The sequence below is a fragment of the Salvelinus alpinus genome, chromosome 21, assembly GCF_045679555.1.
Source record: "Salvelinus alpinus chromosome 21, SLU_Salpinus.1, whole genome shotgun sequence".
Lineage (NCBI taxonomy): Eukaryota > Metazoa > Chordata > Actinopteri > Salmoniformes > Salmonidae > Salvelinus > Salvelinus alpinus.
In genome coordinates this window covers 45,988,552-46,004,231 of record NC_092106.1, presented here as the reverse complement: position 1 = coordinate 46,004,231, position 15,680 = coordinate 45,988,552, and the positions used below count along the sequence as shown (strand labels likewise).

At 45.6% G+C, this 15,680-nt stretch overlaps 2 protein-coding genes across 5 annotated transcripts in view; one reads left to right on the top strand and one right to left on the bottom strand.

The window, feature by feature from the left end:
* LOC139548372 (rho guanine nucleotide exchange factor 26-like) overlaps positions 1 to 5,685 on the top strand; it is a 72,256-nt gene extending 66,571 nt beyond the window's left edge. For all 3 annotated transcript variants that reach the window (XM_071358012.1, XM_071358011.1, XM_071358010.1), the window contains exons 13-15: positions 77 to 147; positions 2,044 to 2,148; positions 2,588 to 5,685. In XM_071358012.1, coding sequence (XP_071214113.1) covers positions 77 to 147; positions 2,044 to 2,148; positions 2,588 to 2,730 — 319 coding nt within the window. In that variant the 3' untranslated portion in view covers positions 2,731 to 5,685. The remainder of the gene's footprint in view (positions 1 to 76; positions 148 to 2,043; positions 2,149 to 2,587) is intronic.
* Positions 5,686 to 7,703: 2,018 nt separating this feature from the next.
* The window catches only part of dhx36 (DEAH (Asp-Glu-Ala-His) box polypeptide 36), a 71,381-nt gene continuing 63,404 nt past the window's right edge, over positions 7,704 to 15,680 (bottom strand). For both annotated transcript variants that reach the window (XM_071358033.1, XM_071358034.1), the window contains 2 exons: positions 8,655 to 8,807; positions 7,704 to 8,581 (listed from right to left, as the gene is read on the bottom strand). In XM_071358033.1, the coding sequence (XP_071214134.1) occupies positions 8,366 to 8,581; positions 8,655 to 8,807 (369 nt within the window). In that variant the 3' untranslated portion in view covers positions 7,704 to 8,365. The remainder of the gene's footprint in view (positions 8,582 to 8,654; positions 8,808 to 15,680) is intronic.

The following is a 15,680-nucleotide window of genomic DNA, read 5'->3' as shown; positions in this document are numbered from 1 at the left end:
TATTGTTATGGTGCTAAATTACTCATTAATATGTAAGAGAAAAAGTATTGTAAAGTGATGTTTGTCTGTCCCACAGGAATGAGCGTGCTCGCTGGATCACTGCTCTGGGCCAGAGCAGCAATGACGAGAAGAACAAAGACCGAACCAGTGAGTTCAGCACCACACACACCTTCACTCAGACATCGCTATCAAACATGGCTGGTCAGTGGAACTCACATGTACACACACAGCACCACCTGGTGGTGGAGTAGTAGAACTGTCTCCCAATCACTGTGTCAAATCAAAGTTTATTTGTCACGTGTGCCGAATACAACAGGTGTAGACCTTACAGTGACATGCTTACTTACAGGCCCTAACAAGCAGTGCACTTTTTATGTAAAAAATAGGTATTAGGTGAACAATAGATAAGTAAAGAAATAAAAACAACAGTAAAAAGACAGCGAAAAATAATAGCAGCAAGGCTACATACAGTAGTGAGGCTATATACAGTAGAGAGGCTACATAGAGTAGAGAGGCTACATACAGTAGTGAGGCTACATACAGTAGTGAGGCTACATACAGTAGTGAGGCTACATACAGTAGTGAGGCTACATACAGTAGTGAGGCTACATACAGTAGTGAGGCTATATACAGTAGTGAGGCTACATACAGTAGTGAGGCTACATACAGTAGTGAGGCTACATACAGTAGTGAGGCTACATACAGTAGTGAGGCTACATACAGTAGAGAGGCTACATACAGTAGTGAGGCTACATACAGTAGTGAGGCTACATACAGTAGTGAGGCTACATACAGTAGAGGCTACATACAGGCACCGGTTAGTCGGCCCAATTGAGGTAGCATGTACATGTAGGTAGAGTTAAAGTGACTATGCATAGATGATAAACAGAGAGTAGCATCAGTGTTAAAGAGGGTTTGGTTGGGGGGGGGGGGGCACACAATGCAAATAGTCCGGGTAGCCATTTAGTTACCTGTTCAGGAGTCTTATGGCTTGGGGGTAAAAGCTGTTGAGAAGCCTTTTGGTCCTAGACTTGGTGCTCCGGTACCGCTTGCCGTGCGGTAGCAGAGAGGACAGTCTGTCTCTTTGAGGGGTCTGGGGACGTCTACAGTAGGACAGGGGTATTGACATCCAAGCCTCTAGGTCTAGAGTACTGCTGCTTTTCTGTTATATCTGATCATTCATTCCAGGTGTAAATCAGTCCTTAAAGGGATACTTCTGGATTTTGGCTATAAGGTTCTTTATCTACTTCCCCAGAGTCAGATGAACACATGGATGCCATGTTTATGTATCTGCATCCAGTATGAAGGAAGTTACAGGTACTTTCGTGAGCCAATGCTAACTAGTGTTAGCACAATGACTGGAAGTCTGCAGGAACAGCTGCTCCCATTGTAAACTTTGTGTTGTCTGTATTGCCCCAGGGTTAGAGTGTAAACTCTGTGTTGTGTCTGTATTGCCCCAGGGTTAGAGTGTAAACTCTGTGTTGTGTCTGTATTGCCCCAGGGTTAGAGTGTAAACTCTGTTGTCTGTATTGCCCCAGGGTTAGAGTGTAAACTCTGTGTTGTCTGTATTGCCCCAGGGTTAGTGTAAACTCTGTGTTGTGTCTGTATTGCCCCAGGGTTAGAGTGTAAACTCTGTTGTCTGTATTGCCCCAGGGTTAGAGTGTAAACTCTGTGTTGTCTGTATTGCCCCAGGGTTAGAGTGTAAACTCTGTGTTGTGTCTGTATTGCCCCAGGGTTAGAGTGTAAACTCTGTTGTCTGTATTGCCCCAGGGTTAGAGTGTAAACTATGTTGTCTGTATTGCCCCAGGGTTAGTGTAAACTCTGTTGTCTGTATTGCCCCAGGGTTAGAGTGTAAACTCTGTTGTCTGTATTGCCCCAGGGTTAGAGTGTAAACTCTGTGTTGTGTCTGTATTGCCCCAGGGTTAGAGTGTAAACTCTGTGTTGTGTCTGTATTGCCCCAGGGTTAGAGTGTAAACTCTGTGTTGTGTCTGTATTGCCCCAGGGTTAGAGTGTAAACTCTGTGTTGTGTTTGTGTTGTCCCAGATGCCATGCAGGTGGAGGTGACGAGGACGTACACAGCCAAGCAGCCTGATGAGCTGTCACTGCAGGTGGCTGACGTGGTCCTGGTGTCACAGACTGTGGAGGATGGTACGTTACACTGTTACTCTCTCTCTCATCTTGCTCTCTGTCGCTCTCTCTCTCTCTCTCTACCTTTTCTCTCCCTGTCCTCACTCTTTCACATCTGTTCTCTCTTTCGCCCCGTCTATTTTTCTCCTCCTTGGGGGATCATTGAAAGAGATGTATCGGTGTAGCATCTGACCAGAGGTGTTTGATGATGCGTATACACAGTCACACTCTTAAGGTGAAAGTTAATTTCCCATTGTGTCTCCATGGCAACCATCTCTTTTATGTGAAAGGGCATCCTAACACAGACAGAATAGAGCATCAAACAGATGTCATTTAAGAGTCCAACAGCGGGCTGAGAGCTCACTTCCTGCTTTGAAGAGGAAACTATTTTCTCCAGGTCTGTGAGGTGAATTTCTGATGGATTAATAAAGGAATATAGAGTGGTGTGTCTCTCTTTCAGGCTGGTATGAGGGCGAGCGACTCCGTGATGGCGAGAGGGGTTGGTTCCTGTCAGAATGTGCTGAACCAATCAGGTGCCAGGCCACTATTGAGCGCAACATGCAGAGGATGGACCGCCTCCAGGGGCTGGAAACCAATGTGTGAGCTGGAACTGCAGGCTCCACCCATTAAATACACCAGTGACCTGCCTTCAATCAGACACACCAATGAGTGAGCTTTATGCCCTGCGACAGCCCTCCGCTGAATACACCAATAGAAAGTCTCCTTGGTCAACAGAGCAATGTGTGAGATCTTTCTGCCAGCGACTGAATACACCAATGAGCCGCCTTCAACCAATGAGACTGCCACTAAATGCACCAATAGAATCCCTCTGTGGTCAACAGACAAATGTATGTATGCCAGCTGACTGCATCTATTAGAATGGGGTTTGGGGTCCAGTGATTGTTACCCATGCAGTCTAACATTCTCCGTCTTCTACCGATCTCTATGGTAAGGAAGTTTGACCCTATGACCTGTCAACAACACTTTGACTCCTCCCAGTGATGGAAGACTGTCCAGCTTTTTGGCCCCGAAGGACATCCCACTTGGACACATAACGTGCTGGGGTCAAAGTTTAAAACTGCCACGTACAGAGTGGATGGGTCACCTATAATAACAGAGGTTACATTACAACATAGATTCATTTAAGGAATGAAGCTTACCTTCTGTACTACATAACTAACATTTTATATTAAGTCTTTTTTTTTGTCATGCTTTTTAAAGTGCCAGGTTGTCGTGATGTGACTGTTCAGTTTCACTTCTGCTCTGTGGTCAGGTTATAGTGTGTGATGAGACTGTTCAGTTTCACTTCTGCTCTGTGGTCAGGTTATAGTGTGTGATGAGACTGTTCAGTTTCACTTCTGCTCTGTGGTCAGGTTATAGTGTGTGATGAGACTGTTCAGTTTCACTTCTGCTCTGTGGTCAGGTTATAGTGTGTGATGAGACTGTTGGGGAAGAGGCTCATTGTAGACACACAAATTACACTGTACGTTAGATTTATGTGTGTGTGGCTAGGAGGCCTTTTGTAATGTAACTGAATGTGACGACAGTCCAAAATGGCCAAATAAACAGATCATTTCTAGACTTCCCTGTGTGGCCAGTAGGAGGCTGTGTGACTGAATGTAAGGAGCCAAAATGGCTGAATGACCAGTCCAGTTTCCTGACCTCCCTCTGGTTAAAAGGTACAGTATAGTGAGGCTGAATGATATGATGGCCTACAAAGTAAAAAAGAAACTCCCACATTCATGCACTAACCCCAGTTCCCAACCCCTCCTAACCCCGGTTCCCAACCCCTCCTAACCCCGGTTCCCAACCCCTCCTAACCCCGGTTCCCAACCCCTCCTAACCCCGGTTCCCAACCACCTCCTAACCCCGGTTCCCAACACCACCTAACCCCGGTTCCCAACACCTCCTAACCCCGGTTCCCAACACCTCCTAACCCCGGTTCCCAACACCTCCTAACCCCGGTTCCCAACATCTCCTAACCCCGGTTCCCAACACCTCCTAACCCCGGTTCCCAACACCTCCTAACCCCGGTTCCCAACACCTCCTAACCCCGGTTCCCAACACCTCCTAACCCCGGTTCCCAACACCTCCTAACCCCGGTTCCCAACACCTCCTAACCCCGGTTCCCAACACCTCCTAACCCCGGTTCCCAACACCTCCTAACCCCGGTTCCCAACACCTCCTAACCCCGATTCCCAACACTTCCTAACCCCGATTCCCAACACCTCCTAACCCCGGTTCCCAACCCCTCCTAACCCCGGTTCCTAACCCCGGTTCCCAACACCTCCTAACCCCGGTTCCCAACCCCTCCTAACCCCGGTTCCTAACCCCGGTTCCCAACACCTCCTAACCCCGGTTCCCAACACCTCCTAACCCCGGTTCCCAACACCTCCTAACCCCGGTTCCCAACACCTCCTAACCCCGGTTCCCAACACCACCTAACCCCGGTTCCCAACACCTCCTAACCCCGGTTCCCAACCACCTCCTAACCCCGGTTCCCAACCACCTCCTAACCCCGGTTCCCAACCACCTCCTAACCCCGGTTCCCAACCACCTCCTAACCCCGGTTCCCAACCACCTCCTAACCCCGGTTCCCAACACCTCCTAACCCCGGTTCCCAACCACCTCCTAACCCCGGTTCCCAACCACCTCCTAACCCCGGTTCCCAACCACCTCCTAACCCCGGTTCCCAACACCTCCTAACCCCGGTTCCCAACCCCTCCTAACCCCGGTTCCCAACACCTCCTAACCCCGGTTCCCAACCACCTCCTAACCCCGGTTCCCAACACCTCCTAACCCCGGTTCCCAACACCTCCTAACCCCAGTTCCCAACACCTCCTAACCCCGATTCCCTAGCCATTTTAGATACCTTAAAACTATTGAACAGGTATTAGCAGTATGGGTATAGCTTCACCTTGCACTCTGCTGAGGCTTGGGTTAAATATGCAGTTCGTTCAGCGTTGCACACTGCCCAGGGTCTGGAAGTTGATCTGTAATTGGGCACTTTATCTCCATCTTAATGTCACCTTACATAAACGGAGACATTTCCGTCCCACAAACCTCCGTCAGTCCTGCCTCTGGCTGTGATGATGCCCTGGGGTGGCTTTTAGAAGACCCAGAGCTGGAAGTTTATAAAAAAAATACCCTCCTTATGATTTCTGGGACGAGCGGCAGGAGAGAAAATGAAACGGTGCGACGCTCTCTGTTATAAAAGTGTAAAAAGCCAGCCAAGGTTTTAACATGATTGTCCGGGCGTGATTAATCTGTTAAGTGTGTAATGTTGTCTTGCATTGCTAGAGGAAACAAATAATGGCCTGATCAGCTTCCTGTTGTAACACCCGTTCATCAAACCAGACCACTACTCTACATCTGGTCTGAACCAGACAAAAAAGTTTAATTTGCACTCAGGGATAAACTGTGATGACACGCATTTAACACATGTAAATATGTAACTTCTGTTTTAAACGTATGTAATCGACAGCTATAGATTTATATTGCAGATGATGTCGTTTAGATATTTCATCTAACTATTGTTAATAAAAGTGTTATGGTGTATTTGCAATCTGTTTCTTTCAGAATGCTGGTGAATTTAGGGGACCAGACATCTGTTATGGCTGGGGGACCGGGGACCAGACATCTGGGGGACCGGGGAACAGACATCTGTTATGGCTGGGGGACCGGGGAACAGACATCTGGGGGACCGGGGAACAGACATCTGTTATGGCTGGGGGACCGGGGAACAGACATCTGTTATGGCTGGGGGACCGGGGAACAGACATCTGGGGGACCGGGGAACAGACATCTGTTATGGCTGGGGGACCGGGGAACAGACATCTGGGGGACCGGGGAACAGACATCTGTTATGGCTGGGGGACCGGGGAACAGACATCTGTTATGGCTGGGGGACCGGGGAACAGACATCTGTTATGGCTGGGGGACCGGGGAACAGACATCTGGGGGACCGGGGAACAGACATCTGTTATGGCTGGGGGACCGGGGAACAGACATCTGTTATGGCTGGGGACCGGGGAACAGACATCTGGGGGACCGGGGAACAGACATCTGTTATGGCTGGGGGACCGGGGAACAGACATCTGTTATGGCTGGGGGACCGGGGAACAGACATCTGTTATGGCTGGGGGACCGGGGAACAGACATCGGTTATGACTGGGGACCGGGGAACAGACATCTGGGGGACCGGGGAACAGACATCTGTTATGACTGGGGGACCGGGGAACAGACATCTGTTATGGCTGGGGGACCGGGGAACAGACATCTGGGGGACCGGGGAACAGACATCTGTTATGGCTGGGGGACCGGGGAACAGACATCGGTTATGACTGGGGGACCGGGGAACAGACATCTGGGGGACCGGGGAACAGACATCTGTTATGGCTGGGGGACCGGGGAACAGACATCGGTTATGACTGGGGACCGGGGAACAGACATCTGGGGGACCGGGGAACAGACATCTGTTATGGCTGGGGGACCGGGGAACAGACATCTGGGGGACCGGGGAACAGACATCTGTTATGGCTGGGGGACCGGGGAACAGACATCGGTTATGACTGGGGGACCGGGGAACAGACATCTGGGGGACCGGGGAACAGACATCTGGGGGACCGGGGAACAGACATCTGTTATGACTGGGGGACCGGGGAACAGACATCTGTTATGACTCAGGACCAGTCTGAGAGAGAATGGGTTTGGTTTTAATTGGTAACATTCACTGCTGTATCTGTACCTCCTGTTAAGAGATTAGACCGATGGATACATAAATATCAAGATGTTCAAGATAACACATGGATTCTATTAAAGACATGCTCCGGTACTTTGGCGACCTAAGTATTTTTTAAATCTCCCGCTTTGGGCTGGATGTAGTTCATACATGCATCATCTATGAGCAGAATTACAGTTTTACCTCAGCCACAAAATCCCTAGTTTGAAAGAGACTTTTCTGGACGATGTGCCATTTCCCCCCATGTGGGCCAGCCCCCTAGCGATTTGAGTTCCAGCCAATGAGTGACAGCTGGCAAGAATCACACACAGCAATGACATGGTGCACATGTAATTATCACTTTTGGCACGTGGGGCTACTTTCAGGACTACTGGCTAAAAAATATACAAAATTGCCAGAGAATCCCTTTAATGTAGGATTTCTGACAAGGTAGAAATCTGTCGACTGCCCCTGAACAAGGCAGTTAACCCACTGTTTCTAGGCCATCATTGAAAATAAGCATTTGTTCTTAACTGACTTGCCTAGTTAAGGTAAAAAGTTAGTTGGATAACGCAATGTACATTTATCACAGCTGTTACATTTTAATAAAGACCCAATTCAGGAAAGTTTTCAATTCTGGAATATGTATTACAGCTTATACTTCATTCTGATCGCCCCTTTTCGGCTACGCACCTCAAAGGCAATATTTCCACGTTCGTAGAGATCGCATTCATGGTAAATGCTGCAGATGGCGGCTCAGTTAGAAATTACCTTTAAATGTCAAGCACGCCATAATGCGAATCCAGGCCTTAATCTCTCCCACTTCACACCACACTAGAAAAGACTAACGTCACACTGCAATAAGGTCAGCTTTAATGGTTCAGCTTCAGGGAGAAGATTAAAATATTTGAACAAAAACTGAATAGAAAACAACGGCAAGTGAACCATTGGTCAGCCAAGTAGGCCATTTGACAACATGAGAATGTCAAGCAATATCAACAAAACAGCATTCCATACAACTTAGTTTCACATAATTGTTCTTAACAAATGCAAAAATACATGCTCAGCCTTTTCCAGTTGGCTTACAGAATTAAATTCAAATAGTTTGTCGTTCGGGGACTTTTTCTTCACATACCAACCTGACTGGACTCATATCCAATAGAAATGTATAGAGATCTCTACTTGGAAACTATTTTGCATGGACATTGACGGCTTCCACCATTTTAAAGTAGTCAACTGGGTGGGGGATTCCTATGGGAATGACCAGAGCATGGTCTTCAAATTGGTTTGCCTAGTTGGTAAATGGCGTTAAGCTATATCGCCAAAATAACACAATACACAATATTTAATTTAAGACTCCAGCTCTGCAAGTGGCGGTAAATCACCAACATTAGCTTGACACTTTGTTCAAACGGAGATAGCATGGGCAGCGCCATTATGGCACAGATACAAAGTGGAGACCTCTTTCCATCTCTATGGCCTGAGCTTTTCTCTGGGTTGAGAAGAGATGCAGCAGTTCTAGTACTGGTCACCACCATCATCGTTGTTGTAGTACTGGTGACGTCCTCTAGGGGCAGTGTTCCTCGCGTTAACGTTGGGCCTCTCCTGGGTGGTGATGAGGTCTATGATGGCTGTGATGACAGCACAGTCTTTGGATTGGCGGTTGCTCCAGTCCACAGGGGCGGGGCTTCGGATCTTCTCTTCCAATAGAGAGTCCAGCTCCTTCTTCAGATTCTACAGAGAGAGGCAGATCAGGAAAACGGTCGTGTGTGTTCGTGTGTTCGTGTGTGTGTGTGTGTTCGTGTACCTTGACGAGGTGAGCGATGCGTCCGGGGGACTGGAAGACGATCCAGTCATCCACAGCGATGGTCTCCTGGTCCTGATCCATCTGGATAGTGACGTCACCTCCAAAGAACAGCAGGGAGAACGGAGACACTTCAGTGCAGTCGTACAGGAAGATCTGGGGTCAGACATGGATACAGTATTAATACACACAGGAAGATCTGGGGTCAGACATGGATACAGTATTAATACATACAGGAAGATCTGGGGTCAGACATGGATACAGTATTAATACATACAGGAAGATCTGGGGTCAGACATGGATACAGCATTAATACATACAGGAAGATCTGGGGTCAGACATGGATACAGTATTAATACATACAGGAAGATCTGGGGTCAGACATGGATACAGTATTAATACATACAGGAAGATCTGGGGTCAGACATGGATACAGTATTAATACATACAGGAAGATCTGGGGTCACATGGATACAGCATTAATACATACAGGAAGATCTGGGGTCAGACATGGATACAGTATTAATACACACAGGAAGATCTGGGGTCAGACATGGATACAGTATTAATACATACAGGAAGATCTGGGGTCAGACATGGATACAGTATTAATACATACAGGAAGATCTGGGGTCAGACATGGATACAGTATTAATACATACAGGAAGATCTGGGGTCAGACATGGATACAGTATTAATACATACAGGAAGATCTGGGGTCACATGGATACAGCATTAATACATACAGGAAGATCTGGGGTCAGACATGGATACAGTATTAATACATACAGGAAGATCTGGGGTCAGACATGGATACAGTATTAATACATACAGGAAGATCTGGGGTCAGACATGGATACAGCATTAATACACACAGGAAGATCTGGGGTCAGACATGGATACAGTATTAATACACACAGGAAGATCTGGGGTCAGACATGGATACAGTATTAATACACACAGGAAGATCTGGGGTCAGACATGGATACAGCATTAACACACACAGGAAGATCTGGGGTCAGACATGGATACAGCATTAATACATACAGGAAGATCTGGGGTCAGACATGGATACAGCATTAATACATACAGGAAGATCTGGGGTCAGACATGGATACAGCATTAATACACACAGGAAGATCTGGGGTCAGACATGGATACAGTATTAATACACACAGGAAGATCTGGGGTCAGACATGGATACAGCATTAATACATACAGGAAGATCTGGGGTCAGACATGGATACAGCATTAATACACACAGGAAGATCTGGGGTCAGACATGGATACAGCATTAATACACACATACAGGAAGATCTGGGGTCAGACATGGATACAGTATTAATACATACAGGAAGATCTGGGGTCAGACATGGATACAGCATTAATACACACAGGAAGATCTGGGGTCAGACATGGATACAGCATTAATACACACAGGAAGATCTGGGGTCAGACATGGATACAGTATTAATACACACATACAGGAAGATCTGGGGTCAGACATGGATACAGCATTAATACATACAGGAAGATCTGGGGTCAGACATGGATACAGCATTAATACATACAGGAAGATCTGGGGTCAGACATGGATACAGCATTAATACATACAGGAAGATCTGGGGTCAGACATGGATACAGCATTAATACACACAGGAAGATCTGGGGTCAGACATGGATACAGCATTAATACACACAGGAAGATCTGGGGTCAGACATGGATACAGCATTAATACACACAGGAAGATCTGGGGTCAGACATGGATACAGCATTAATACATACAGGAAGATCTGGGGTCAGACATGGATACAGCATTAATACACACATACAGGAAGATCTGGGGTCAGACATGGATACAGCATTAATACACACATACAGGAAGATCTGGGGTCAGACATGGATACAGTATTAATACACACAGGAAGATCTGGGGTCAGACATGGATACAGTATTAATACACACAGGAAGATCTGGGGTCAGACATGGATACAGTATTAATACACACAGGAAGATCTGGGGTCAGACATGGATACAGTATTAATACACACAGGAAGATCTGGGGTCAGACATGGATACAGTATTAATACACACAGGAAGATCTGGGGTCAGACATGGATACAGTATTAATACACACAGGAAGATCTGGGGTCAGACATGGATACAGCATTAATACACACAGGAAGATCTGGGGTCAGACATGGATACAGTATTAATACATACAGGAAGATCTGGGGTCAGACATGGATACAGCATTAATACACACAGGAAGATCTGGGGTCAGACATGGATACAGCATTAATACACACAGGAAGATCTGGGGTCAGACATGGATACAGCATTAATACATACAGGAAGATCTGGGGTCAGACATGGATACAGCATTAATACATACAGGAAGATCTGGGGTCAGACATGGATACAGCATTAATACACACAGGAAGATCTGGGGTCAGACATGGATACAGCATTAATACATACAGGAAGATCTGGGGTCAGACATGGATACAGTATTAATACATACATACAGGAAGATCTGGGGTCAGACATGGATACAGTATTAATACACACATACAGGAAGATCTGGGGTCAGACATGGATACAGCATTAATACATACAGGAAGATCTGGGGTCAGACATGGATACAGCATTAATACACACAGGAAGATCTGGGGTCAGACATGGATACAGCATTAATACATACAGGAAGATCTGGGGTCAGACATGGATACAGTATTAATACACACAGGAAGATCTGGGGTCAGACATGGATACAGTATTAATACACACAGAAGATTGAGCAGGAAGAAATACATGGGGTCAGACATGGATACAGCATTAATACATACAGGAAGATCTGGGGTCAGACATGGATACAGCATTAATACACACAGGAAGATCTGGGGTCAGACATGGATACAGCATTAATACATACAGGAAGATCTGGGGTCAGACATGGATACAGTATTAATACACACACACAGGAAGATCTGGGGTCAGACATGGATACAGCATTAATACATACAGGAAGATCTGGGGTCAGACATGGATACAGCATTAATACACACAGGAAGATCTGGGGTCAGACATGGATACAGCATTAATACATACAGGAAGATCTGGGGTCAGACATGGATACAGTATTAATACACACAGGAAGATCTGGGGTCAGACATGGATACAGTATTAATACACACATACAGGAAGATCTGGGGTCAGACATGGATACAGCATTAATACACACAGGAAGATCTGGGGTCAGACATGGATACAGTATTAATACACACATACAGGAAGATCTGGGGTCAGACATGGATACAGCATTAATACATACAGGAAGATCTGGGGTCAGACATGGATACAGTATTAATACACACAGGAAGATCTGGGGTCAGACATGGATACAGCATTAATACACACAGGAAGATCTGGGGTCAGACATGGATACAGCATTAATACATACAGGAAGATCTGGGGTCAGACATGGATACAGCATTAATACATACAGGAAGATCTGGGGTCAGACATGGATACAGCATTAACACACACATACAGGAAGATCTGGGGTCAGACATGGATACAGCATTAATACACACAGGAAGATCTGGGGTCAGACATGGATACAGTATTAATACACACATACAGGAAGATCTGGGGTCAGACATGGATACAGTATTAATACACACAGGAAGATCTGGGGTCAGACATGGATACAGTATTAATACACACAGGAAGATCTGGGGTCAGACATGGATACAGTATTAATACACACAGGAAGATCTGGGGTCAGACATGGATACAGTATTAATACACACAGGAAGATCTGGGGTCAGACATGGATACAGTATTAATACACACAGGAAGATCTGGGGTCAGACATGGATACAGTATTAATACACACAGGAAGATCTGGGGTCAGACATGGATACAGTATTAATACACACAGGAAGATCTGGGGTCAGACATGGATACAGTATTAATACACACAGGAAGATCTGGGGTCAGACATGGATACAGTATTAATACACACAGGAAGATCTGGGGTCAGACATGGATACAGTATTAATACACACAGGAAGATCTGGGGTCAGACATGGATACAGTATTAATACACACAGGAAGATCTGGGGTCAGACATGGATACAGTATTAATACACACAGGAAGATCTGGGGTCAGACATGGATACAGTATTAATACACACAGGAAGATCTGGGGTCAGACATGGATACAGTATTAATACACACAGGAAGATCTGGGGTCAGACATGGATACAGTATTAATACACACAGGAAGATCTGGGGTCAGACATGGATACAGCATTAATACATACAGGAAGATCTGGGGTCAGACATGGATACAGCATTAATACATACAGGAAGATCTGGGGTCAGACATGGATACAGCATTAATACATACAGGAAGATCTGGGGTCAGACATGGATACAGTATTAATACACACATACAGGAAGATCTGGGGTCAGACATGGATACAGCATTAATACATACAGGAAGATCTGGGGTCAGACATGGATACAGCATTAATACATACAGGAAGATCTGGGGTCAGACATGGATACAGCATTAATACATACAGGAAGATCTGGGGTCAGACATGGATACAGCATTAATACACACAGGAAGATCTGGGGTCAGACATGGATACAGCATTAACACACACATACAGGAAGATCTGGGGTCAGACATGGATACAGCATTAATACATACAGGAAGATCTGGGGTCAGACATGGATACAGCATTAATACATACAGGAAGATCTGGGGTCAGACATGGATACAGCATTAATACATACAGGAAGATCTGGGGTCAGACATGGATACAGTATTAATACATACAGGAAGATCTGGGGTCAGACATGGATACAGCATTAATACATACAGGAAGATCTGGGGTCAGACATGGATACAGTATTAATACACACAGGAAGATCTGGGGTCAGACATGGATACAGCATTAATACATACAGGAAGATCTGGGGTCAGACATGGATACAGCATTAATACACACAGGAAGATCTGGGGTCAGACATGGATACAGCATTAATACACACAGGAAGATCTGGGGTCAGACATGGATACAGCATTAATACATACAGGAAGATCTGGGGTCAGACATGGATACAGCATTAATACATACAGGAAGATCTGGGGTCAGACATGGATACAGCATTAATACACACAGGAAGATCTGGGGTCAGACATGGATACAGCATTAATACACACAGGAAGATCTGGGGTCAGACATGGATACAGTATTAATACATACAGGAAGATCTGGGGTCAGACATGGATACAGCATTAATACACACAGGAAGATCTGGGGTCAGACATGGATACAGCATTAATACATACAGGAAGATCTGGGGTCAGACATGGATACAGTATTAATACACACAGGAAGATCTGGGGTCAGACATGGATACAGTATTAATACACACAGGAAGATCTGGGGTCAGACATGGATACAGCATTAATACACACAGGAAGATCTGGGGTCAGACATGGATACAGCATTAATACATACAGGAAGATCTGGGGTCAGACATGGATACAGCATTAATACATACAGGAAGATCTGGGGTCAGACATGGATACAGCATTAATACACACAGGAAGATCTGGGGTCAGACATGGATACAGCATTAATACACACAGGAAGATCTGGGGTCAGACATGGATACAGTATTAATACACACAGGAAGATCTGGGGTCAGACATGGATACAGCATTAATACACACAGGAAGATCTGGGGTCAGACATGGATACAGCATTAATACACACAGGAAGATCTGGGGTCAGACATGGATACAGCATTAATACACACAGGAAGATCTGGGGTCAGACATGGATACAGTATTAATACATACAGGAAGATCTGGGGTCAGACATGGATACAGTATTAATACACACATACAGGAAGATCTGGGGTCAGACATGGATACAGCATTAATACATACAGGAAGATCTGGGGTCAGACATGGATACAGCATTAATACATACAGGAAGATCTGGGGTCAGACATGGATACAGTATTAATACACACAGGAAGATCTGGGGTCAGACATGGATACAGCATTAATACACACAGGAAGATCTGGGGTCAGACATGGATACAGCATTAATACACACAGGAAGATCTGGGGTCAGACATGGATACAGCATTAACACACACATACAGGAAGATCTGGGGTCAGACATGGATACAGCATTAATACATACAGGAAGATCTGGGGTCAGACATGGATACAGCATTAATACATACAGGAAGATCTGGGGTCAGACATGGATACAGCATTAATACACACAGGAAGATCTGGGGTCAGACATGGATACAGTATTAATACATACAGGAAGATCTGGGGTCAGACATGGATACAGCATTAATACACACAGGAAGATCTGGGGTCAGACATGGATACAGCATTAATACACACAGGAAGATCTGGGGTCAGACATGGATACAGTATTAATACACACAGGAAGATCTGGGGTCAGACATGGATACAGTATTAATACACACAGGAAGATCTGGGGTCAGACATGGATACAGCATTAATACATACAGGAAGATCTGGGGTCAGACATGGATACAGCATTAATACATACAGGAAGATCTGGGGTCAGACATGGATACAGCATTAATACATACAGGAAGATCTGGGGTCAGACATGGATACAGTATTAATACACACAGGAAGATCTGGGGTCAGACATGGATACAGCATTAATACATACAGGAAGATCTGGGGTCAGACATGGATACAGCATTAATACATACAGGAAGATCTGGGGTCAGACATGGATACAGCATTAATACATACAGGAAGATCTGGGGTCAGACATGGATACAGTATTAATACACACATACAGGAAGATCTGGGGTCAGACATGGATACAGCATTAATACATACAGGAAGATCTGGGGTCAGACATGGATACAGCATTAATACATACAGGAAGATCTGGGGTCAGACATGGATACAGCATTAATACACACAGGAAGATCTG